Below are 25,724 nucleotides of genomic sequence, written 5' to 3'. Positions count from 1 at the left end.
GCATTCCAGACAACTGAACTGTTGCCATTTTGCCTGAAACCTAAGTAGGTCTCTTGATTTGACTGGCTGTTTTGTTTTCAGTCTGGGTTGGCTCAGTCTCACCAGGAAGTGTTGGTTCAGCAATGCTGTCCTTTCTTATGAATTGAAACAGGTTGTGCTGTACTTAGGGAAGGTATAGTGATAATGTGCTTTATCTTCAGCTTAATGCTTCAAGACTTTAGTGTGTTGCCCAGGTGTCCTGGAAAAGGGTGATCCTTGGAGAGGCTGAAACAAACAATCCTTATAATATATCAGAGAAGCTTGTCTGTAGTGTCTTTGAAAATACGATGCTTTACCTTGAATCTGTTAAGCTTACTAAGAGCTTCCTTTTTTTTTTTCCCTCTCCAATACAGGATCTCAGCCTGCCCAATGGCACACCCGTGGACACTTCTAGCCCGGCCTCCTCCTCATCTCTCCTCAACAGACTGCAGTTGGATGATGACTTGGATGTGGAAACTAGAGACCTCTTTGTTACTGTTGATGATCCCAAAAAACATGTGTGCACAATGGAGACATATATTACATACAGGGTTACAACAAAGGTACAAAGCAATATTCTCTTTCCTAGTACTTCCTTCTTTGTGGAATAACTGTAGGGCATGCTGGATATTCACATATTGCACTGTTTTCCTATCTTAAGGATAACAACTTAATGTCTTTTGGTACCTTGTGAATGTGTTGAAGATGTGACTTTTCTTAGCAGAAATGTTACTTCAGTGTCTGAAATTGTGGAAAAAGCTTTTAACATGTCAACTTAGGTTTATTTTTTGTTTGTCTCTGATTCCTAAATAGAACTGTTTGTAAACTTGCAAGGTCAGTTTCTTTCATTAACGTCACAGTTTGTTCATTTAAGTAATCTGACACTCGCTTGCCTTGTTGCTGCTTCACTGTTGATTGTCTCACTTTTTGTGTCTATTCTTTTCTGAAATGCTTTGAGCTTGTTGCTGGAAGTGTTTTCTACATTTTCTCTGTTATCCACCAAAATCATAGTCTTGATCCTCAGCTGTAAACTAGCTTTCATGCAGTTGCCGGTTCAGATAGCTCTACAGCTGATAATAAAATGAAGTAGCCTAAGAATGCTGCTGCTAACCAAAAGTGGCTGAAGATTTTTTCAGCGCCTGTTGTAGTCCAGTCATGAATGTAATCTACATATATTTATATGAAAAGTTATCTGAAAAGTCCACTATATTCACAACTGAAATATTGATTCCTCTTAAGTAACTCATTCTTACTATAATGAACTCCTAGGTGATGTTGACATCTGCTTTGGGCACTTGTAGTTACCTAAAGCAAAAGGTGTTCACTAACTTTACTGGTAATATACTTGAGATATCTGTCCAGAAGGATTAACTTTACTCCAGCCTACTTAGATGGCACTATGTACAGGAGCAAATATTTTCCATGGAGATAAGGTACCTTTACGGGCCAGAGATTTATTTTTTTTTCCCAAATGTCCACTTCAAAGTTTCACTTTCAGACTGCACAGGAGAAAATGGAGCTTCTCTAAAATAGTAACTATCCCTTTCTGCACATTTAACACAGTTCTGTCATTCATTTTTACTCTAACGGTCTTAATCTTGCAAGAAACACTGTATCTTTTTAACTTGGAGTAGCTTATCCTTTAGCTGTTACTTGATCAGAAGGAATAGGAACCACAAAATAAAATGCATCTTTCTACTGAAAAATTGATAAAATTGGCTAATGTTGTTTCTCTCTTAAATTAAGAAATGAGGATTCAAATTATTCTGTCAATATAAAATATTTCTATATAGTGGCACCCTAATAATGTTCCTATGCTTGGAAATCCTAATGTTCAATGGTTCCTTTTCTTTTTAAAGCAGAATTCTGAAACATGGCCGATGTCTTTACCATATTTAGATCAGAAGTATTACCAAACAGTGTCTCTTTTCTTATTTAAAAAAATAATGCTATACTTCTGATTTTGATGTTTACCTACCTGTCTATTTTATTTTGGGTCTTATTAAAGCACATGAATCTGCTATATCATACCATTGCAATGCAATTATGAAACTGAGTAAGTTGTTCTTCTGAATCACCATGAAATCCTCATCTCTTTTGCTTTATTATTCATGGAAACTTCTGGTTAATCTCTAAGGTCAGAACCTCTAGGACTCCCTACCATTGTTCAAGACTTAACAGTATTAGTGGTCTAACCCATTCTTGCCCTACAAACAAGGTGTCTTCAATGACAAGCTAATTGCCAATTAGCCATTGTATCTGCAAGCAGTAATTAAACATGGCAAAAAAGCTGCACAGGAGTAATCCATGGAGTGAGATGAGGATCTTTCACAACACCTGCCTTGTAGCCTTTCAGGAAAGAAGTTGAGGCCCCTAAAGGGTCTCTCTGGTGACTCTGAATGAGGAGTCAGGGATGGCTGGGGTTTTTTCTTCTCCATTGAGGAATGCTTCTGGAACCTCAAAGGTTTGGATAAACATAGGTCATAGAATGAGTTATTCTGAAGATTGAAAAGTAGCATCACCAGGGGAAGAGGGGAGTTGTTAATGTTGTAATATGTGGTTGTCACAGGATACCACTGTATGGAGGAGTGCAGGCTGATCAGTCTCATTTGTGTTGTGTGGGGATTTTTTCCCCTCTTTCTTTTTACAGGTCCTTCATTCTAACAGGAAAAGAAAAAAAAGGTCTTGCAGTATGCCCCATGCTTTTCATCTTCTCATACCTTTGTCAGAGGTGGTGGTGACTGAGGAAGCGTCAAAACATTGCCTTGCAAAGGAAGACTTAAGAGTTTACTCGATCCTGCTTGTGTACCTGTTTTCACAGCTCCTAGTAAGAGCCAGGTAGCATTCCCTAGCTTGTCTTGTGGATGAACACATTTAAAGAATGTAATAGTAATCCTTCAGCTAACAAGACAGTGATTCAGGACTGAGTTCCTTGATTCTCTGATATACTGTGTTCATCTTGCTAATGCAGTTACTAATGCAAGTTAGTAAGCAGTTTCCTTACACAGGGTGGGCTAGTGAAACTGTTAAGATGGGTGGAAGTTGTGATGGAACTTACTGGGTCATCACTGTGATGATTGAAGTGTCTTTGTGTCCTTCAGATAGATGGATATGCATTTTAGGGAATGCACATCCAAACTTTACCAAACAGGGCTCTTTTGTAGGAAGAAAGGGAAAAGTAAAGCTTGACCATATGTTATGTAGTCATCTCTCCTGAGAAAACATAAATAAGTGTACTTCTAACTTCATTTTCATTGTACTTTCTAGGATGGCAAGGCCTTCTTCTGTGCCTTTTCCCATGGAGGTCTGAGCAGCTGAGTGCCATTCCGCAGAGTCATGCAGTTGCTCTGCAGGCTTGAAGCGAGAGTCTTTCAAACTAAACAGTACTAGCTACCCACTGGACCAAGTGGATCCAGTGGCTAGTACTGGATCCACTTTTCACTTTCCTGTCCTTCTCCTCATGGTTCCATGAGATTACTTGAACACATGAAACAGCTTGATTCCCTAGAGAGGAGCAGGTGAAAGTGATATGAAGTCTTTTTCAAACAGGCTAAACTGTTTGAGGTGAAAAGAAATACTGGAGTGCTAAGAACACCAGCCTTCTTCCCTTCCCCCTCTCTGTTATTCTTCTCTTTTCCTAGTTGCCTCAAACTTAAGTAGTAACATAGAGGGGAATCCGCAATCAAGTCTGGTGAGTTGGAGAGTAGAACTGGGGTACAAAAATATTTTCGTATAGTCATCACAGGCTAGCTTCAAGTGTGGTTGCTAACTCCTTCCAAGGAAGATAAGAATCTTATGCAAGACCAAGACTTGCATAAGACTGCCTCTAGTCAAAACCATTCCAGCAATTGAGGTAAAAGTGTCTGTAACTCTGCCTGCTTTCCAGAAAGTAAAACTGAGCCCAGAGTGTTGCAGCGCTGACTTAGTGGAGCTGTGCTGGAATATTCAATAAGTTCCTGGAAACATCTTGCCCATTATTTTTTGTGAGGTTGAGATCTACCATGTAAGTTTCTCAGGTTCCTTTGGAAGAGACACATGTCCTTGCAAGATGAGATTTATGAGTCTTGCTGAGAAAGCAGAAGGAATTTAATTGTGTTGAAAACATAGATGCTTTACTTGTGGTCTCTTATGGAAATTTCCCTACTCAGCCATCTAGGATCCACTCTGTCAGTCACTCTTGCACTGCCTCAGCTGTACCCAAGGCCTCTTACCAGCTATGCCCCCTCACTCTCATAGTCACACTGGGTTTCCATCCCTAGGTTTCCCATAGCAATCTCAGGTGTCCCAGCCATTAAAACGATTTCATCACAGTGCAATAACAAACAAACAGCTCGGGCTGGTGTCTCTGAGGGGGGACCCAGAACAAAGGAATCCCTGGGCTTTTATCCCCTCACCAGTCTAAGCGTGGGAAGGTCTGGGATCGTCGGCTCCTGCCGTGTCCCGGTGTCCGGTCCCCTGGCTGGGCCACAGGTGCCCGGCCCTTGTGTGCCCTGGGTTGGCTCTTCACGGCCTCTTTGCCTGGGCTCCCCCAGCCTGAGCTCAACCTGCAGCTCCCCCTGCAGCTGCACCCCGAGCTACCTCAGTGAACGTGTTCCTCAGTGCTGCTTTAACAGTGCCAAGATCCCTCCTTCCTCTTATGTGCAATCTGGAAGATAAAACTTCTGCTAAATTAATGGTTTGATCTGAGATCCAAATTCTTTCAGCATTAGCAAGGTTTCATTAAAACCTTGAAGGGCCTTTATGTTCTGCCCAAATAGTCTTTGAAAAGCTTTTTTGCTGTCTAGATTTCATAACTTTTACAGGAAACACTGAAATTTTTCTTCTGTATTTTCATCTCAGGTGAAAAAAGTGATATATGGAAAACTTTGCACTTCGGCTTGTGAAGTAAAGGCAACAAAAGCAGTTTGCTAGAGGTGAACTATAGCTAATGTATGGTTTGTGTACTGGGACTTAACCCTGCTTTCCAATTCCTAGATAGTCCTATATGGTTTTCCTTAACTATTAGCAGAATAGTGGTTAATAAGCTTCTTGGTGCTAACAGATGGGAGACTTTACCTTCATTCTCAGGCTGCAGGATAAGACACTGTAGTGTGTAGCCATTCATACTCTCATTCACTCACTGTGTGATCTCTTAAAATGCCATTGGGCAGTGACAGCCAGTTCACAGAAGCTCTGCCTTCTATTGAATTGTTACTGCCTCATCCCACCCTTCTTTCTTTTTCTTTTCTTTATAGAATAAAGCCATTCATTTTGTTACTAGAAACAAGAGGAAATTATTCAAATGAAGTCTCAGAAGTCAGTTATATAGTGTGGCACTCTTTGATGTTAAATAAGCTGGTGTTACTCTGAGAAGTGCATAGCTGAGTAAAGCACAGATCTGCAGTGGGTATTGGGGTCTTGCTTGTCCCTCATCTACAAAGGCAACTCCAATTCATGAGGGTTCTTTATGTTAGTCCGTAGACTAACCTCTGTATTGCTTACCATTGCTAGCAGGACAAAGAAGGGAGGAGGTGATCCTGATTTCTTTTTCTGTCTGTCTGTGCCTTCCTTTACTAGAAGCCAAACCATTTAATAGGACACATCAGCTTACTGCTTACAGTATCCTAGACGTACTGTGCTTTTGATACTGTGTTAAGGCTCCTGTCTTCACCCAAAAAAGAGATTTCATATGTAGAACTTTTACAGGATGCCCAGTGGTGACTGGTAGAAGTAAAATGCAGCAATTGAAGAGTTAAAGTCATCCAGAGAGCAAGTGAAGAGGTGGATTGCATTTAAAGGCTGCTACTGGCTGGGATTAGGAAAGCAACCAGGTGCTGGACTTGATGTCAGCTTAAGGCTGGAGTTGCCAGTGTATTCTGCAGAGTGTGCTGGGTTTGATACCTGGCTGCAGGCATGTAGTGTGCTGGCACTGCAAGACGTTGTGTGTAATGCTGCAAGTAACTTAAGTATAGCTGCTTATGCTTCTCAGAGGGACATAACTACAAGGGCCGTCTACCTTCTAATCAGGGCTGCTGCAATGCCAGGCTCTTCAGCAGACACTCTTAGTTGGTATACATTTTCACAGGTGCTTTTAGGCAATTGCAGTACATGCTGTGCAAGCAGTCCCATACAGTCAGCCTTCCAGTTATGGACTCTTCAAAGACTGGATAAACCGCTTGCCAGCAGTTTATATGTATACTTGTTTTTTTCCCCTCAGACTTGTAATGACCTTGCCCTTGAAGGAAAATTTGAAAGGTTTGATTTAATGTACTATTATATCTAATCGGGCATACACATAAGCAGACTTGTTTCTTCATCTTGGGAGTCAACAAAAATAGTCCATCAGACCTTGTGGTGGTTTATGTTCTCATCTTTTGACCTTGGAGTGTGATAAGCCCATCAATCTTAGAATGCAGGACAGTGGTGAAACACTTTTTCACCTGTGGATAGTGCATGTCATTGAATAAACAAGTCAGTAAACACCTTTACTTTTAATTCTTGATGGTTAAAATAGTCTTGGCCTCACAATGAATATCTTGTTCAGTCTTTGCAATCTTGTAACTGCCAAGAGAGTTATGTGGTGCACAGTGCTTCTGCTCTACAGACTTCTACCATGACGAGAGCAGAACATGTCATAAACTACAAATAGATCTTAACCCATCAGCTCTAAGCAATCATTTTTCATATTGCTGCTTTTCCACTGCTTGAAAGACCAGAGGATCTTTCTCTCATGCTGGCTGCAAAATTTTGGGGATTAACACCCCCATGAAAGGCTTGTCTGGCTTCACCCTTGCCAGGACTGGCTGTACTGCATTTGCTGCTAAGCTCTGAAGTGAGAGGCGTTGCTGCACACTAAGTATATCCTGTTCTTTTCCAGACCACACGGGCAGAGTTTGATTTGCCAGAGTATTCTGTCCGTCGGAGGTACCAAGACTTCGACTGGTTGAGAAACAAGCTGGAAGAGTCTCAGCCAACGCATCTTATTCCCGTAGGTAGTAAGCAAGAATCTGCTGTTAAAGACAGTTGTGCATCTGTCTTCCAAGGGTAATATTTAAATGTAATATGTCTAGGTTTAAAAAACAGTACTTCATTCTCTTTAACTTCCCATCCTGACCAGTTACAAAGCTTATACTTTTCTTGAGTGGCACACCTGAGAGGTAACCTCCTGCAGGGCAATAGATGTGCTGAATACAGTAGCAGTGACGTAAATAGAATACATTTCATCTGTTTGCTCAGTTATTACATCTGTATTTCAAAGCATCTGGGGATTATGAAATGCCACAGGTACTTCAGGTTCTAGTCTCGATTTTCAAGATGGCTTTTTGAGCTGGTTTTACGGAGTAATTTAAAACTGTTTGTGCTAACACTTAATAGCACTGACATGTAATAGCACAGACTTGGAAGTCTCAGCCTCTGGTTTGGTAGCTATTGCATGACTTCAGTAGGTAGAAGTTTACCTAATAAGATTAGCTACACTACTGGGCCCATTGTTGCTGAAACTGGTGATCTGACTACCTTATTTGATGTGAGGAGGTTAGTACTACCGTATATACGTTTTTGTGTGAATAGGTAGGAAACGTGAGATCACTGCCTTCAGTCCTTTCGAACAAAGACATTTAAAAAGCCCTGTAGGAATTGAATTGGCAGGAAATAGCAACACTACTAGTGTACTTTAGCTTGCCTGTCTGGGATGGGTGATGGGGTGGAAGTTTCTCTGCCCCTCCCTCCCTCAGCAAGGAGTAGGCTGTGTGAGAAGTATTGTTAGGTTGCTCTATTGCTGAGCTCTTTTTAAGTCCTTAATTATGCTGAGACTTGCCTCAAGTGGAATAATAGCTGAGTGTTTCAGAGATAAGAAGTGCTTCACAAAATCATGTGACACCACTAACTGGCAGCAAATATGTTTAGTGAGCAGTAGTGAAAAGAAAGATAGTGAGCTTGAGAGCATAAGGTGGAGGCATGTGTAATGTGTTAAGTGCCCATACTGTTTTCTCAAGCCCCATTCTCTGAACAGCTGGAACAATCACAATTCAGTTTCTGCAGATTCTTGGGTATGTTAACAGGCAGCCAGTTCTGCCTGAACCCTGCAAGGCTGTAAATAATAGTCGAGGAGCAGAGGGTGAGTCACAGCCGGGGAATCAAGCTGCTTTGCTCCTACGAGGAATTTGTTGCAGACAGAACAGCAGACTTAGCATGAGTAGCTGTAATACTGGACATGGAACCAGCTGCAGAACAAGCCAGTATTTTAGGTGCATTTCTTCTAGAAAATCTGGAGGTAAAAGAATATGCTGTTAATAAAGGAGATAAAGGATTTTATCTGTTTATGTACAAGTCAGCAATTACAGAATCCCCTATTCATCTCCTTCATGCAGGGTATGGTAGGGAGACTGCTGAATGCTTTATGTATTTATTGTCTAGAAATAGATGAGGTATAGAAGCTAAAGGCAGTTTCAGATGCACTGGCTCGAGTGTTTTCTGACAAGATGTTTCAAGACAATCTAAGACTATCTGTATTTGTAATTATAGATACTGGAATCCCTGAAAGCCTTCCATTTTAACAAATTATCAAAAAGGAGTTGTTTTCCTAGTCTCAATATAGTGTTTCTGCCTAAAATCTTTATATGTCTTATCAGTGCAGTGTGTCATGACAGCCTACACTTGGGAGCCAAAACTGAGCTCAGTATGAGTTCCTCTTCATCTCTTTAGTTACTGATAGTACCTTCTTTTTAAAAGATCTGAGACAATCTAATCTTTTCTTTCAAAACACAGTAAAACTGATCTCAGTTCTCTCTCTAGACTACAAAGGTAAACCTAACACGGCCAAGTTTCTTGTCCTGGGATGTTTATGTTTGGATACTTGAAGCAATTCCTGATGGGAATGAACTCTGCTCACATGTCTCAGTAGGGAAAAATAAATTAATATGGAAGATGGAAGACTATAAGATAGATAATTAACACACAAATAAATCAAGATATCAGTTGCTAGCTGTGTGTTTTGATTACTTGAGGTGGACCTCCAGAAGCCTGAAATGGAATCATTGTACCTACTGCTATAGTTGAAACCAGGTTAAATTGCAGAAGTTCCTGTAATAGCGGTGCATTCTTCAAATGCTCAAACTTTAGTGATTACTCAGTGCCAGTTCGCATGTGTTTGGTTGAACTATAGTTCGTTAGACTAGTTTTCCTTTCCCTCTTTTTTTTTCTTTAAACTTTTTTCTTTTCCTCCTACGTGTGGTTCTGAGGTTGTGACTTCCTAGAGTCCCAGCTAAAGTTTACAAAGCAAAGGAAAAGTTTCTTCCTCCCTGAAGACTAATGCACAAGGCATTAGTCATTATACTTCTGAAGTAGTCTAATCTTAGTGTACCTTATGCTGGTTTAACTAGAATGACTGACTGATTTGAATCTCTGATTTGAATGCTAAACATAATTAGGGAAATCTTAAATTGTAAGAACCAAATACAGTGGTCAAAATCTAGCTCTGTTGTAGCTAAGTTAGGCTGGCTGTGCTTTTCTAGGAGATACAGTCTTCATGTACAACCCACATCAGCTTGGATATGGTGGGAAAGCAAAATATATAGGTTTTTTTTTTTCTTTAACTATTTTTGACACAGATTTTAGATTATAAACTCTTTGCAGAGGAGAATCCTGATTCCTGAATTGGGTGAAAATGGCTGTCATTGCTAGCCTAACTATAAGCAGATTGTCCGGATGGACTGGTTCACAAGAACGAAATATAAAGCACAATTTTAAAACTGATATTAATCTTGAAGTCTGTGGTGTCTAGATAGAGCAAAAGCAGATGTAGTGGTAGAGCTGAAAAAGTTCATCAGCTTCAAAAGTGCATCAGCTTAAAAAGTTATCTTCCATCCAGAGTGGTACTTTGTAGTCTGTAATCCAAGTGTAACGGGGGGACTGTATAACTAGCAAGTCTGGAGATAGTCTGGGCTTACATGTCAAACTGAGCTGTAGACATGAACTGATGGGCTTGAAATAGTAAAATAGTAAAAAAAGAAATAAAATAGTAAAAAAAAAAAGTAAAAGTGAATGTATCATCAGGCCTTTGTCACTTATAGAAACATACTCAGGAAAGTCAGCTGTGTTAGATGACCAAGTGTGCTCACAATTCAGAAAAGATCCAGTCATTTGCTGTGTCAAGCCCCTGGTTTGTTTTTGTTCAGTGTTCTCACTAAGGCTGTCAGCCTTTTACAGGAGGGCCCTGTTCAAAAGCTCTAAGTTGTTCATAGATTGTGTGTAGGGAGTGAGTAGAATTGTCTAGTTTTCTGTTTCCCGAGACTGGGCAGCCTTGCTTCAGCACTGGGTGGGGATGGGGGTAGGGGTGTGTGTGTGCTTCTGTTATAAATAGCATGCAGCTCTTCTGGCATCTCTTCAGAACTGGATCTTGAACATGGATAGCATAGGGAGAACAATCTAAGCTATGCTACAAGTATTTAGTGTGAATACTGTTTGACTTCCCTGGTGTGACTCTCAGCTGAAGCCCCTCAGTAGAATGGCTAACTTTAAGCCAGACCAGCTTAAGGATAATTTTGAGCACAGCTTGCATCCCATCTGATGCATGGTTCCTGTTCACAAACACAATGTTTCAGTTCCTGTTAAGACTGGAATTTGATTGTTTCATTTGTTTCCAAATAACAGAAGCAAGTTTTTGGTCTTTTGAATCTTGTGTTGTTTGCTTATCTCTGACAGCCTCTTCCTGAAAAATTTGTGGTGAAGGGTGTTGTTGATCGCTTTTCGGAAGAGTTTGTGGAGACAAGGAGGAAAGCATTAGACAAGTTCTTGAAGAGAATAACTGATCACCCAGTGCTGTCTTTTAATGAGCACTTCAACATCTTTCTCACAGCTAAGGTAAGCCAGTAACTTTCAAATACAGTTGTTGACCTTTGCAGTTCCTTCTGAAATGAGGGTAAAAAGGCATTAACAAAACTACATGTGCAGATCAGAGCTTCCTCTTCCTCCAGAAGGGTGTTGGGCACTCTGACTATTGTGTGTGACAGACCCTTGTGCGTGACAACAGTATGGGTTCCCTGTGCTTGAAGGGAAGAGGAATCCTCTCTGCAGATTGATAAATTGAATTCTCCAGACCTGCTTGTTTTGTAGCATGTAATCCTATTATGCAAGAGATAATAAAAATTCAGAAAACTGTAGACTTTAAAATTCTCTTTCGGGGAGGAGGGAAAGGGGAGAGGAAGAAAGTCTCTGTTGCCCAAAAGCTTGTGAATTTCTTGACTTGTTATCTTGTCTGTTCTTTTTATACTGCTTGCACTTGATGCCCTCAAAACTAAGCATGGAGCCTTATTCTTATTTGTTCTCAGCCAACAATTTCATGCTTCCCTTCTGCATGACTCATGCAGCAATAGTGCAGTTTTCTTAGGCTTTCTTTAGAACTGCATTTCAAATAAGACTAGGAGGACTTGCAGCTATGCTTGGGTTTTACCAGATAGGTGAGAAGTGCTGTAAAAGTATGCCTTTCCAAAGTCACATTACTCTAGCTCACTTAAATGTGATGTTTGAACCTGAGCTCACTTCAGGTTCATGCTTTGCTTGCTGTTAATAATCAATTTCCAGTGTTTTTATTTCCCCTTCATGGTGAAATTAACCACTGAAACAAGCCAGAAATGCAGAATTTGTTTAGCACATTAAATGTTATATAGCTCAGTTCCTCTTTTGATCTGTCCAAGCATGATGCAGCTTTCTGGGCTGCTTTGTCTTCTGCCATCCCTGTGAAATGAATCCTCTGCTTTAGGAAGAGTTTGCCTTGAGATTACAGAGCATCCTGGGAGGCGAGGTGAAAGGACGCCTGTTCTGCTGACTGTCTCTAATGTTTGAACCTGGTCTAGTGGAGCAGTGAGGTGTTGGTTCAGTGTGCTAGGACTTCAGAATTTAGTTACCACAGGAAGTTGTAAGATCACCTCCTCGTTGAAGAGGAGAGACCAACGCTTCTTCGTATTCCCTGTTAGGACCTTTAACATACCAGAATGCTGTAGAGAGTGAGTGAACAATTTTGTGTTCAAGGATCTTTTCTAATGCCTGCTTGCAGCTTATGCTGAGGACATGTGGATAGAAAAAATCAAATTGCGTTTAAATGCAAACATAATCGAAAATTATAGTAGCTGCTAAGATGTCAGTCTTAATCAGACTTATGTTTGACTTACATTAAGTACTGGAAAGGAATACCATAGTACATGTTTTGAAGATGGCTGTAGTTTATTTGTTTGTTGGGGTTTTTCTTTTAAGAACACTTAAGCTTTTAGTCTCGTCTGTAATAAAATGTCTGAATTCTTGATCTCTTCAACCTACTTGGTTTGAACAGATCTCTTCCTCAGGCTCTGTAGCCTGAGGAAGAAGACTATAGCTCCTGAGCCTGTTTTGAGATGTTGAATACTGACCTCTGGTGGAAGAAGTAAAATGAAACATTGTCAGCGTTTTGATTAACTAAAACAATTTTTTCTGGTATACTGTTAAGGTGAAATCCCATGAAAATTGTAGACAAGTAGTCTTGTTAGCTAGATAATCTGAAAGTTATGTGAATGTGTAAAGGAGTATGAAGGAGGTTTACACTTTCTGTGCAGCAACATGGATGCATCTGACCCAGGCTGAGCTACAGTCTCTCTTGCACAGAAGCTTTTCTGGTGTCCTCACTTGCTGCATTTTTTCTGCATGCAGTCTTTACCTGCCTCTTGTTCGACCACAGAACTGGAGTGAGGAGGCTGCTTCCCAAATGGATGTGCAATGTGTAGCTCTGTCATTAGAGCCAGTTGGTGCTTCTGTTTAATACTGGTATTGTAGCCATGACTTAGAAGTATGTGTAGGTGAATGATGTGAACTGTTTTGGTGGAACCAGAGCCGTTAATAAGCCTGCTTCCCTGGTGAGAGTACAGGAAAATGCGCAAGTATGGCCACATGCAAAGTTGGACTACTTGTTTATTTCTAATGTACTTCATACTACTCTCCTGGATAATTTACCTCCATGGAGCCTTGAAGCTGTGCTCATCTGTACAGCTTGTCGAAAGCCTTTGTTCATGTAATCTATTGCTTTCACAAGATTTGATCTTGACTGGAAAGTATCCTTCACTTTATTAATATTTAAACATATAAGTGAGTATTCCTAAACATATTTTTTTTGTTTCGGTTTTTTATTTGTTTGTTTTAATTCCTAGGATCTTAATGCCTACAAAAAGCAAGGAATGGCTTTGCTGTCAAAGATGGGGGAATCTGTCAAATACGTTACAGGAGGCTACAAATTAAGAAGTCGGCCACTGGAGTTTGCAGCCATTGGGGATTATCTGGACACATTCTCTCTAAAGCTTGGTACCATTGATAGAATAGCACAACGGATTATCAAGGAACAGTTGGGTAAGGACACCAGGTGTTCCATCATAATACTTCAGTCTGAATGTCCTGTGTCTTATTCTGGTTGATAAAATGATCATGACAATTTGTGTTGATGATTCTGGCCTGTAATAAGTCACAAACAGGGCAAAATTGAATGCCTGTTCCAGATTTAAAAAAGGACCAAAACCTAACACAGTATCTGATATTAGCTCAATTCTCCAAATATTTTTTAAAGTTGAACTTTTTATACCAACCTACTGTCTTACGGGAGTAATTTTTTGAAAGATTTTTGGAAGGTGGGATAACCTGTAGATTCCACCTGGAGGAGTACAAATGGAATTCCTAGATGAAGACAAGCTTTGCAAGTCTGTCTTAGTAGAGTTAGGTTTTACGTATGTTTAAAAAACTGACCTTGGCTACTGCACAGGTGCAGTATTGAGAGTCTTTGTATTGGAAGTCTGAAGGAATGGTAAGTTAAGAAAGAGACAACTTGAACCTTTTACCTTTCACCTGGTATTCTATGTGTTTGCTCATCTTTGTGCCTTGCTCTTACTCTGTTAATCTATTTTTTCATCTGCCTCTTGTAGAATACTTGGTGGAACTACGAGAATATGGACCTGTTTATTCAACCTGGGGAGGGCTGGAGGTTGAGCTGTCAGAGCCACTGGAAGGAGTGTCTGCCTGTATTGGGAATTGCTGCACAGCTCTTGAAGAACTCAGTGAGGACATGACAGAAGACTTCCTGCCTGTGCTTAGGGAATATATTTTGTATGCTGAGTCCATGAAGGTAAAGAGAGCCCTGTGGCAGAAGGTGCTGTCGTTTTTGCCTGGAATTCGTGAGTTCATTCTTTTTGAACAGTGAGAAATGGTGGTCATGCAAAAATGAAAGTAAATAATGATTAGGTAGGAGGATATTTTCATAGTCAAACAAAGCTAGGTATGTTTAATAACATGAATAGCATTATCTGTCTGCTCTGCTCTTTGGTCAAGCTAGGGTCAGTATTGTAGGGTGTACACAACAAGTACACCCTACAATAACCAATGAGTTGCCCCTTCATTAGTTTGGCAGGTGGTACTCTATAGGAGACATCCTGTGGCTGCCTAGAATCTTTCTTTGAATTGAAGCCAGTTGTGCTTCAGCTCTTCACTACTTCGCTACAGGGTCACTGCGGGGTCCAGCAGGAATTACAGCATCAGCAGTTTCTGTCATTCATTTGTAGCAGAGGTGGGTGCCTTGTTTTAGAACCATGTGTCCAAATGACAAATATTGCTTCCTCTGTCATCCCCATACCCTAGGCATGATATATCTATTTTAAGTTCTATATACCAAGTAACTGCTTAAAGATGGTATTCTGTGACTCATAATTTTTTAAGAACTTGATGTTTTACTGCTTATGCAGGCATAATAAAAGCTACTTTAATGTGGGTTTTATTCTCTTGAAGTTATGGAGCATTGGTAATCAATCACATCTAATGGGGAAAAGAATTACTGAGTTAACTTTCTAAAAAATTATATCAAGAACTTTAGTTTCTCCATCACAGCTTTTCACAACTTGCCCGTGGCACAATATGTGTGCCACACACACTTTGATATATATATATATATATATATATCAGTTTCACTATGGAGTACTAGCAGACTAGTTCCTTCTGAAGACTTTCCACTAAGAACAACTGCTATAAGGCTGTGATATGCACTCCTTTACAGATCTAATAGCCCACTGTAAACTGAAAATAGTAGTCGTTCTCTGTCTTAATCTTAATCTCACCCTATGCTTCTCAAACTGGGAATTTAAACACTTTCTTGTAGATGTCTTTTCCCAGCTTCAGGAGTTGTACATCTCTGCGGTTAAAGTATTCTTGCAGGTGGCTTTGCACTAATTCCCTGGGTATATTCTCTGCTTTTGTCACCATGGATTTGACCCCAGCATGAATGAGTTGTATTTTCTTTATGGGTCTGTTAACACTAAAGTATTGCTTGAACAGAGTGAGCTGTAGGAAGTAGAGGTGGATGGAGTGTGCTTACAAATAAACAGCACGTGAGGCTAGCGATTGAATACTTTACCTCAGAACATCTGGCTTTTGATGCTAAAAATGCCTACCAAAGATGGCATCTGTAGGGGCAAGCTGAATTGTGAGAGGTGCTCTTCAAAAATAATGAAGGGGAATTTTTTTTAAGATGAAAGCCAGGGTTTCTTCAGCTGAAGAGGTACTTTAGGCAGATAATCACCACTCACCACAGGCAGAGCGGCATTACAGACTTGCATCTAGGCTTCCTTTTGGCCTTTTAGAGCCCTTTTAGAATGGCATTGTCTCCCAAGCCAACAGTTACTTTACTGTCTAAAGTACTTGTTCAGCTAAAGAAGCCCTTGCTTTTTAGCTTGAACATTTCAAACTGTTAATTTGACAATCTAGTGCTCCAAAAAATTATGCTGTTTAGTGTCTGGCTTGGACATCTTATTAGCTTTACTCAGTCTAAAAATTTGGAAATTAAGAACAAAAATTATTGTTGGCCAAGACAGACAGTTTGTATTTTCCTTCCCTCTCAGCAAAACTGAACTCTCTCACGTTCTACAACGTGTGGTTTTCTTCTGGTAGAAAACATCAGCCTGTTTCTGAAGTGAGCAGCTGCTGAACTGTCCTTGCAGAATCCATAATGCTAAGTAAGTAACTGAGATTAGTAAGAAGTACACTCTTGGAGTGCAGGAGACTTTCAGTTGAAAGGGTCATCCTCTTCACTAGCAGCGCATTCCTCTTCATCAGCTGCTGTGAGGACTCCTTGTGAGATGAAAGTGTGTTTTCATTCTTTCAGAGCATATCTTTTGCACAGGGTACTTGATGGATGGTACTATTCAGGTACTAGGAGTTCAGTGCAACCTTGATTAGCTCTCTTTGTTGCACACTGTACCCCTGGTGTAGGTATGGGAACATGATCTATAGAGCAGTCTATAGCTGATTGTCCCTTGAGTAAGAACTGCCAGATTATTGTCAGTGTTCAAGGCCATATTGTCACATCAAGGCCTCTTTGTTCAGAGACAAAGAGGCCTTGATGTCTTCAGGAGCACTGTTGTACCTAAGGGGAAGAGCCTGAGGGAACTGCACATATGGAGTCAAAGCCTAGTAGTTCTGTTTGAATAGAATATTACCTATTTTGAGGGAAGCCTAGCCTCTGAATTTGTTTGAAAGATTTGCAGAACAGGTCAGAAGCTGATGTTGTGTCCTTAAGTTAAAAAGTGCACTGGAAGTGTCTAGAAGAGACCCTTTCCAAATTACTTGCCTTGCTCAGCGCTGATTAGGCCACAACTGTGTTCAGTTTTTATCTCTGCTGCACACCAGAAGATGTGGATAAGCTGAAGAGGGTCTGGAAGAGGACCACAAAGATGGTCAGGGGACTGAGAAATCTGCTGTATGAGGAAAGGCTGGGTGTGTTCAACCTTGAGGAAGAAGTCTTAGGGAAAATCTTATCACCATCTACCAGTATTTAAGGATTGAGTACAAATATGATTAAAGCTCCCTTTTCACAAGGAGACACATGGAAAAACAGGGACAATCAGTGCAAATTACTCTTGGGGACATTTTCATTGAACACAAGAGGAGAATTTTCACAATGAGAACAATCATCCTTTGGAATAATGTCTCCAAGGAAGTGGTGGATTTCCTAACACTGGACACTGGATTTAAGATCCAGCTGGACAGGGTGCTGATCCATCTTGTCTAGACTGTGCTTTTGCCATGAAGGGTAGGATGAGATAATCCTTGAGATCTCTTCCAGCCTGGTACTCTATGGTTTCTTTTACATGGCAAGGTGATGTCTCAGGTCCTGGTGCAGTGAGGCCTTTGTCAGCAAGCGTGGTACCACATTTGCTGATGTACGGTGGTGTTGCCCTGGGAGGTATGTGCAGAGGACAAAATCTCCTAAACATGATTCAGTGAAGATACTAGGATGTTATATGACTTCTGTTTGCTCAACATTGCTAGAAAGGTTTATCATGTGATGTGATCCCCTCAGGGTGTTCTTAGACATGACTTTTAACGCATGTTTAAAGCAAGCACCATGCTACTAGGTAACTGTGTCTTTAAGGGCATGAAGTAACTAGAGATCCTCTTGTGATGTTTAGTCACAGTAGGAAGCTATGTTGTGTGCAAACAGGAATGAATTGAAATTTGAGATAGGAGGCTGATGGCAAGCTCCTGAAGCTCTGTGTGGGAACGCTTCAACGCTTCAACTAAATACAAAATGGTGACGGACCTGCTGAAACTAGGCTAAGTCTTTCATACTGAGACACATCTGGTTTAGTTCTGACCTGAAATAACTGAAGTGTGTTGGTTGAGGTTTTTCAGTTTTGGGTTTGGTTTCTTCCAACTTTTTTTTTTAAAAAAACCTTTTTTCTCTCCAAGTGAGACCTTAACTAATATTGCATGGTCTGTGGTAATTTTGAGGATACTTGATGCAGAGCTTTTCATCTAAAGCTAAATCATCAAGGCATCGATGTAGAACAGAGGAGATTGCTTGGAGCTGCCAGAGGAAAATATGGGACATGTGAAAGGGAGGGCAATATTTTTTTCATTACCTACAGGTCAGACATTACTGGATACTTAAAACTGTATTCACATGCTCATTGTTTGTGGTCCCCAGTAGGTGGACTTGAGTGCTTAAGGGGAATTAAGACACCTGTTCTTTGAATCCAATTTGCCAATAACTGTTAATCATTGGCTTCTCCTGGTATATATTCAGCTTCCCTCACTAACTCCAGGCTTCTAAAGGCAAAATGCAATTGCTGGAGGCAGTTGTTTTTCACAGAAGAAATTTCAGTTGTTTCAGGTTCAAGAGGCAATACAAAGTAGAAATATCTATTAAATCTCTCAGACTTTTGTTGCATTGGTAACTCAGTCCCTTAAAGGCCATCCCATATAGTTGCATAGATTCCAAAAAGGGGCAGTGTTGTCGTTTTTAACTAAAGAGAGCCAGTGGTATGGTTCCGCATCCTTTTCAGAACAAAAGGGAGAATTAAACTCTTGAAGGTGAATTTTTCAGGTTTGCCCTCTTTTTATTGACTAATCTAATAGTACCTTTGTGGATGGGGTGCCATTCCCATTTATCATGAATTGAACATCTCTCTACTTTAGAGCAACAGCATTGGTGACCTTCTCTTGGCTTAAGAAGGAGGAGGGGGATCATGATGATTAGTAGATATAGGATTTTTATGTCCTTAGTTGCTCTTAATTAGATCTAGACTGTCTGTTAGAGGAGCTGCTCTTTTAAAAACATATTTCTGTAGGCAGCAGTGCACGTCACTAGTCCTGTGTTACTAGCCTTGTCTGGACCTGTTGCAATGACTAGTTACCACTTGGTGTCCTAATGGCACAATTCCTTCTAGGTGGCAGAAGGGAAGACTCGAAGCCAAGTTAGCTGCAAGAGAATTTCAAACTTACAGAGAGTGTTGGCTGACTTCCCTCTGAGCATTTTTAATAATAACTTTGCATCAACAGAGTAATTAAAAAATACTAGTTCTTTCTTTGTGAAACCCTAAGTGGTAAATTGCCTGCTCTTGCAGACACAGAACTGTTTATTTTTTAGTAAGTCATTCTTAGAAAGACTAATTCCTGTGGTGGTTTTCAAACTGTAAGACTGTAGTATAATCTTAGTGAAGTTCTTTGTGGATATAGTACAAGCTAAAGGTAGCATATTTGGCTCTCTATTTTGAAAATAGTCTGTCAAGAAAACGTTTAATGTTTGAGAAGTTCTCTCAGGCAGTCCAGTGCTTTTCATGTAAATTGTCCTTTTCATAATTTTCTTTTTTTTTTTTTAATGAAACCAAAACTAACACCCCCCACCCCAAAGACTGATCTAAAATAAAGGTTTACTTTTGCTCTAACTCAAGAATGTGACAGCTTGCTTTAAAGGATTCTGAAAAGTCTTTGCAAGTGAAAAGGGATCTGTAATACCTTCTGTGGTGGTCTTCCTGTCTCTTAGCCAATGCTGTTGTCTGCCTGCTGCTTGAGGATATCAGAAATTTTACATTAGTCCTTTTCAGCTTTGATGCTTTTGTTTGTATCCTTTTCATGGTAGTAATAGGTCAACTGATGAATTAAATTTACTTGGTCCAGATTATGTTAGTGGTTTCATGATTGCTTCTATATTGCATGATTCCAGCTTGTTTGTCCAGATGTTGAATTTTATCTGCCCCTGTCAGCTGATGGAGAGCAGGTGCTGTTCATTATTAAAAGGTACTCCCTAAATGCTGTAAAATAAGACAGAGTGTATCTGGAAGTCTGACTTTGGGCTTACTTAGCACTGAAGATGTATCACTTTAGGTTTTCTTGTGGACTGGGGGAAGGAACAAGAGGATCTCTTTACAGCTGTCTTTTCTCTTGCCCACAGAATGTTTTGAAGAAGAGGGACCAAGTTCAAGCGGAATATGAAGCAAAACTGGAAGCAGTAGTCTTGAAAAGGGAAGACCGTCCAAAGGTTAGCACTTAAAATTGCTCTACAAAAACAGTTTGCACTTACACTCCTTCATGAAAAGAATAGAGAAGCAGAACTTGGTTTTTTCCTGGATCTGGGGGCTTCTTTGCAGAATGAGCAGCTACTGGCAGAACAGAAAGTTGTTTTTGGCAAGCTGGTGTGAAATAAAGACCAAAGTATAAATATATCGAACTTGTCTAACAACTTCTGAACTACTGATCTCTCACAGTTCAGAGCAGGATGACTCTGTAACAGTTCAACAACAGCCAGCAGTCCATTGGACTGTTCAGTGACAGGTTAACAACGCAGTTGTAGAACAGTCCCTGGTGACTCAGCAGTTAAAGTCCTAGCCCTGGTACTGGGGGATTGTATTGTTGCAGAGCACTGGTTTTGGCTGTGGAAAACTCCTTATTTTGCCCTTTCTGCTAGGGGACTCTACCTGTGTGATGCTGAACAGAGATGGCATGTGTCACTAGATGACAGGTTTTGGCTGGGCACCATGCAAAAGCAAAGCATGCTTATGCTGCCACCTGCTTCTGCATGCAACAGAGTGCAAGAGCCTTTTCTTAAATCACTGCAGCTTTTACTGATGATGGCAACAGGGTTTGTTCCCTTCTTCTGTTTGGAGGCTTTTGGTTCCCCTTATATTTGTGTTAATAATTAATGGATGATTTTCCAGTGTTATGACTACTATACAGTAACATTCCCTCTACAGTAGGTTCACATAATATTTTGAATCTAAGAAGCTGAAGAGGATAAGAGCATAGAAATGCTTAAGTGTTTTTCTGATTTTTGTCTGTAATGAACTACAAATAGTGGTGTCCTAGGTGTTTTGTGATGCTCTTGTATTTGGGTCTACTACCTGTCCCTCTGCTGGCTCGTGTGGTACACACTCTACTTCTTCAGTGTAGCTTTTGATACAGCTCTAGCAGTTCTATCTAGGGTGGAGGGAATGAAATCTAGCCTGTCCAGCAAGCCAGTTCTTAGGCAATTCACAGTACGAGGATCTTGATGCAGTAGAATTGATGAATTTTGCTAATCTTGCACATGTTAGAAGTCCTTTGGATCTCATATCTCAGTGGAATTATTTTGAATAACTTTTGGAATACTTTTTTTAATACTTAAATCTCCTCTCCAGAGTATCAGAATATTTTTGGCAACTCTTGTACCTTTTTGTAACATAAGTAGTTTTTGTCATTTACAAGATGATGTTGAACAAACTGTGTAGAGCTCCTTGCATGTTCACAAAATACTATCTCTGTTGTTTTCAGAACCTTTGCAGCTGGAGGATGTGTCACTACCTGCAAAAGCTGATAGCTCAGAGCTGTGCCTAGAAGCATATCTTAATTCAGCAAGGTCTCCTGGCTATGACTTGCTGGAAACTAAAAGCAGGCAGAGGGTCATGTTGTGGAATGGCGTTTGTCTTCCTTGGCATATTTGCTGATTTGGTAGAAATGATGAAAGATCCCAAATGAAACCTTAAGAGAACAAAGGCCTTTGTTTAGATCTTGAAAGACAAGCCTACCACTACTTAAAAATCTCTCACTGGAGGGCATTCTGGGCCTCCTGTGCACATGCCCAGCCTGACATCACAGAGCTCACCAGGCCATTAGATTGTTCTGGCAGTGAGATCAGCCTAGAGCTCAGTGACCTATGAATGCAGAAGGCTTGTAGTGCAACTGGGGCTCTCTGTCAGCAGGTACTGCTCAGAATGCTGAAGCTTACACCAAAAGCCACCACAGTGCCTTACACCAATGTAAGCAGTAGCATCATGGTGCTTTTGTGGAGTCTGCAGACTTTCAGTTTCTAACATGTGCAGTGGTGAAATGCCTCTGTCCCATTTCTGACCCATGCTGGAGTTGATTTTGCAGTAATCTAACCAGCACCCTGAAAGCTGGATGTGGTTTTGTTTTGGTGAGATGAAGTTTGCCTCTGATGATCTGTCTTTATTCTGTCTACCTCAAGCCTTTGAAATATGGTGATCTATGGGAACAGTAAAAACAGCAGTGCATAACTTGAAGTAGAAAGTGAGGGGGAAAAAAGCCTAGTAACGTATAACTGTTTCCCAAGAGCTAGGAAGGTAGAAATATCTTATGCAAAGATTAATTGTCTAATTAATGCTGGATTTGTTCTACTTTTGGACCCTTTGTTACTTGGTAATAATGATGTAGAAGATTTTTAAAGTGGACACGCTATTTGTAATTGATCACACCAAATTACAGATATTAGGCAAGCTTAGATTGTAAGAGAAAGAATCACCATGAAGAGGATTAGATGCAAATGCAGAACATTCTATCATATATGTACAACTTTATGATCAGTTCTTGCCTGTGTATACCTCTCTCATCCGTTGAAATTGGCTACTAAAATTGTCATGGGCCCTTTAAGAGTGTGTTGGAGGTTGAACCAGTTGTCACTTTGGTTTTGTGGCTTGAGAGGTTTTTGAGCTATTAAGTAGCTGAGAGCAGGTATCAGTAAAGGAGTAGCATTTCCCCTGAGTCCAATCTATTGTCTTCCTGGTTCTTAGTCGTTAGCTAATATTTAGTGTCTCCACTGGTAAAAACAGATAAAAACATCAGCTTTGATGCTTCAACTTAGGCCCAAATTTGATGATAAACATATAATATCTCTTTCCATTAGAGGTTACACTGATATAAAGTCCCTAAAAGCTATTAATTAACTTAAAATTTTGTCATAACTACTGAGTTGCAATTTCTGTACTAGGAAGCTGCAATTTGTAAGGTAAGGCATTTGCACGCCCAGGTAGGACTGCTGCATGTACAGACACTACTTTCATGATGTCTCTGGAGACTTAGTTGGAGTTTGTTGTTGTTGTTCCTTAATGAGAGCACACGTGACACATCTGCTGACCACTGGGTTATCCCTGTAGCTATAAACTCATACAGCCCTCTCAGCCTGACCAGCCAGAGAACTTGCTATGAGAAAGAACAGATCTTCATTGTGGTTTCAGATCCTGGCAGAAGAAGCAGGGAACTGGTGAGTGCTTAGAAGCTAAATTAGTTGAATTGGGAAATCTTATGTGATTTTGCTTCCAGACTTTGTAAATATTTCTCTTTATAGCCTAGCATTTCCCATTAAGACAGCAGAGTACCTATGATGCAAGGCATACATGTCTTGAGGGAGCCTCCCCTAAATCTTCCAGTCACTGGCTTGGTTGTTCTTGTCTGCCATCTGTGAGGAAACTTCATCTGGAGTTGTAGAAGGGTGAATTCTGTAGTCACAGGTATAGTGCTCAGACACGGCAGGGAGAAAAAATATCTACTAAACCTCCAAGCTGCCTGTAGTGTAAATTCAGCTGTGTGAATAAAGGGCAACTCAAATCCCAGGAGTATGAAGAGCTCCTGTGTTGTCAAACAAATTAGTTTATTGAAGAACAGAGGTAAGACCTTCTTTGAGTAATAAAGTGATTAACCGTAGTCCATGTCCTGGAGCAGAAACACAGTCTGTTTCTGCCTAAATTGAGTACCTTACCAAAGTGCAAGATAGTAGCCCACCTCTGACTTCATGTAGGTATCCATGAAAAGCTTCTTATGTAGTCTGTTCATCCTCTTCTTTCACACCCCTCAGAAAAGGAGTTTACTGAAAGTATCAAGTACGAGAGGAGCCACCACAAAGTCCTTCAAATGTTTCTTATTCTGTATTTTGCCTTTGTGTAAGTCACAGCTTCCAGAGCAAAAGTTCACTTCTCACTTTGGTACCAGGATTCAGGAGTTTCCTCTTCTGAGCTCATGGACTTAGTCTGCATGTCCTTACAGGATTCCCATCTGTATGGACAATGTAGCAGTGAGAAGGGAAAAAAGGGTGTTGAGCTTTCCTGCTTGAGGAAACACTAGTAAATTATTCCTGTATTTGCCTGGTGGTATACATTATATTAGTTAAAACATAAGCAAAGAACACCAACTTAGTTGGTCCAAAGTGTGTGTACCTTGGGTGAGTGACTACTGTTAAAAATTCATTTAAATGTACCTCACCCTGCAGCATGCTATCCTTCAAGACGTCATTTGTTGCTTTTGCCTGGTTGCGTGTCCGTTGTTGAGCCTAAAAGTCCATGAGCCCATCCCATGTTGATGATCACGAGTGCTTTGCAGTTAAATTTTTTTCAGGAAGCCTGGAAGGTTAGAAGTGGAAGCTAGAAACTAAGGACTTCAAAATTTTATTCTGCAGCTCTCAATACCAAGGTGTCTTACCCACCTTTTTTGCTAAACCTAAATGTTTGTTGTTACATTTATACTGGTGTAAATTGGGACATTCCTACTGCAGCTGTAAATGGGAAGCAGAAAAGTTTGCTGTGAAGCCAGGCTGCTTAGTTTGAGCACTAGGAAGTGAGTACCAGTACTTACACCAAATGGTTTTCCTGTGCCTTTAGCAGGTGCTTCCTCCACACCTCTATATCAGGCATAGAGATGGACAAGCACAAGAGCTCACCACCTCAAAGAGCAACAAACAAATTAAGCAATCTCATATCTTCTCTAGTTCAGAACCATGGCTTTTTCCCTGCAACCATAACTCAGTTGATTTTTCCCTGCAACCATAACTCAGTTCATTCAGATAACTGCTGGTTTGTGAACTTACCCTTTCTTCTGTAGTTCTTCTCAGTAAGGTTTGAGCTAATTCAGCAATCTAGCACTCCTACTGACAGTTTTAATCTTCATTTATTTTGCTGCAGGTACCCGCAGATGTTGAGAAATGTCAAGACCGAGTAGAATGTTTCAATGCTGACCTGAAAGCAGATATGGAGAGATGGCAGAACAACAAAAGACAAGACTTTAGGCAGCTACTCATGGGGATGGCAGATAAAAACATCCAGTACTACGAGAAGGTATGTGTCGCTGTTGGAGTACTGGCAGGAATAAGATTAGTTTATTTTCCTCTGAAATGGTGATAATTCTTCAGGAAATCTTCACACTGTCCTGAAGACAAGAATATTAGACATCTGAAGCTGCTCTTTGTCAGAGTTGGAAGTAGTGGTCAAGTGAACTCTGTAAGACTAGTGGTTTTTTGCAAGTCAGCACTCTAACAGCATTTTATCATGCATGCTTGTCTGTTTGCACTTTTGAATTGAAGAAATTACTGAGCAGCAGCAGTAGTGATGAAAAAACCCCCAGAATTGCAGATACTAGTAATACTACCAGAGTAGAAAACTCCCTTGATTCTGCCTTTTCTGAACAAAACCACATGAGTTAATGCACGTCCACAGACACATATATAGATTACATCTATATGTATGCTATGTGTAAGTTATTCTAATTCCTGTCCCTTTGTGCATTGTTCTGTCCCTTATATATTAGTCCTGAAAACACCTAGCCTCTGCCCTTTTTCAGTTGGTGCTTTTGTGCCTGAGGTTTAGTGGGTTTTATTTTTAATTAAAAATTAAAAGGACTTTGACATTTAACTGCATGTGCTTCCAATCTAATTTTCCTTTGTGCTGGAACAGTGCAGCCCAATGCAGTGGTTGATACCATAGATCACAGAATGGTTTGGAAGGGACCTTAGAGGTCATGTAAGTTTCAGCCTACAGCTAGAGGCAGGGATGTCTTTCACTAGAGTAGGTGATTGGAGCCCCATCCAATATGAACCAAAAACACTTCCAGAGATGGAGCATCCACAGCTTCTCAGGGCAAGGTGTTCCAGTGTTTTCTTATCCTAAAAGTAAAGAATTTCTTCCTAATTGTCTAATTGAAACCTGCCCTCTACCAGTGTAAGGCATTTGTTCCTTGTCCTATCACCACAAGCCCTTGTAAAAAGTCCTCCTCCAACTGTTTCATAAGCCCTCTTCTGGTGTATTAAATATTTACGAAATATTAAACACTGCTAGAACTATTAGGCTTATGCATTGCCTAGTAAACTATACTTTGTCTTGTCTGTCCATGTTTTCACATCTACTTTACAAGCT

General features: G+C 40.4%; 1 protein-coding gene across 1 annotated transcript in view; it reads left to right on the top strand.

Annotated features, from left to right (window-relative positions):
* The window catches only part of SNX30 (sorting nexin family member 30), a 51,782-nt gene that overhangs the window by 20,073 nt on the left and 5,985 nt on the right, over nucleotides 1–25,724 (top strand). Inside the window, exons 2-8 of the mRNA XM_009095071.4 lie at nucleotides 393–581; nucleotides 6,875–6,985; nucleotides 10,699–10,857; nucleotides 13,170–13,365; nucleotides 13,932–14,131; nucleotides 19,727–19,813; nucleotides 24,498–24,650. Coding sequence (XP_009093319.2) covers nucleotides 393–581; nucleotides 6,875–6,985; nucleotides 10,699–10,857; nucleotides 13,170–13,365; nucleotides 13,932–14,131; nucleotides 19,727–19,813; nucleotides 24,498–24,650 — 1,095 coding nt within the window. The remainder of the gene's footprint in view (nucleotides 1–392; nucleotides 582–6,874; nucleotides 6,986–10,698; nucleotides 10,858–13,169; nucleotides 13,366–13,931; nucleotides 14,132–19,726; nucleotides 19,814–24,497; nucleotides 24,651–25,724) is intronic.

This window comes from Serinus canaria, chromosome Z (genome assembly GCF_022539315.1).
Source record: "Serinus canaria isolate serCan28SL12 chromosome Z, serCan2020, whole genome shotgun sequence".
NCBI classification, from domain to species: Eukaryota; Metazoa; Chordata; class Aves; order Passeriformes; family Fringillidae; genus Serinus; species Serinus canaria.
This window is presented reverse-complemented; position numbering and strand designations above follow the sequence as displayed.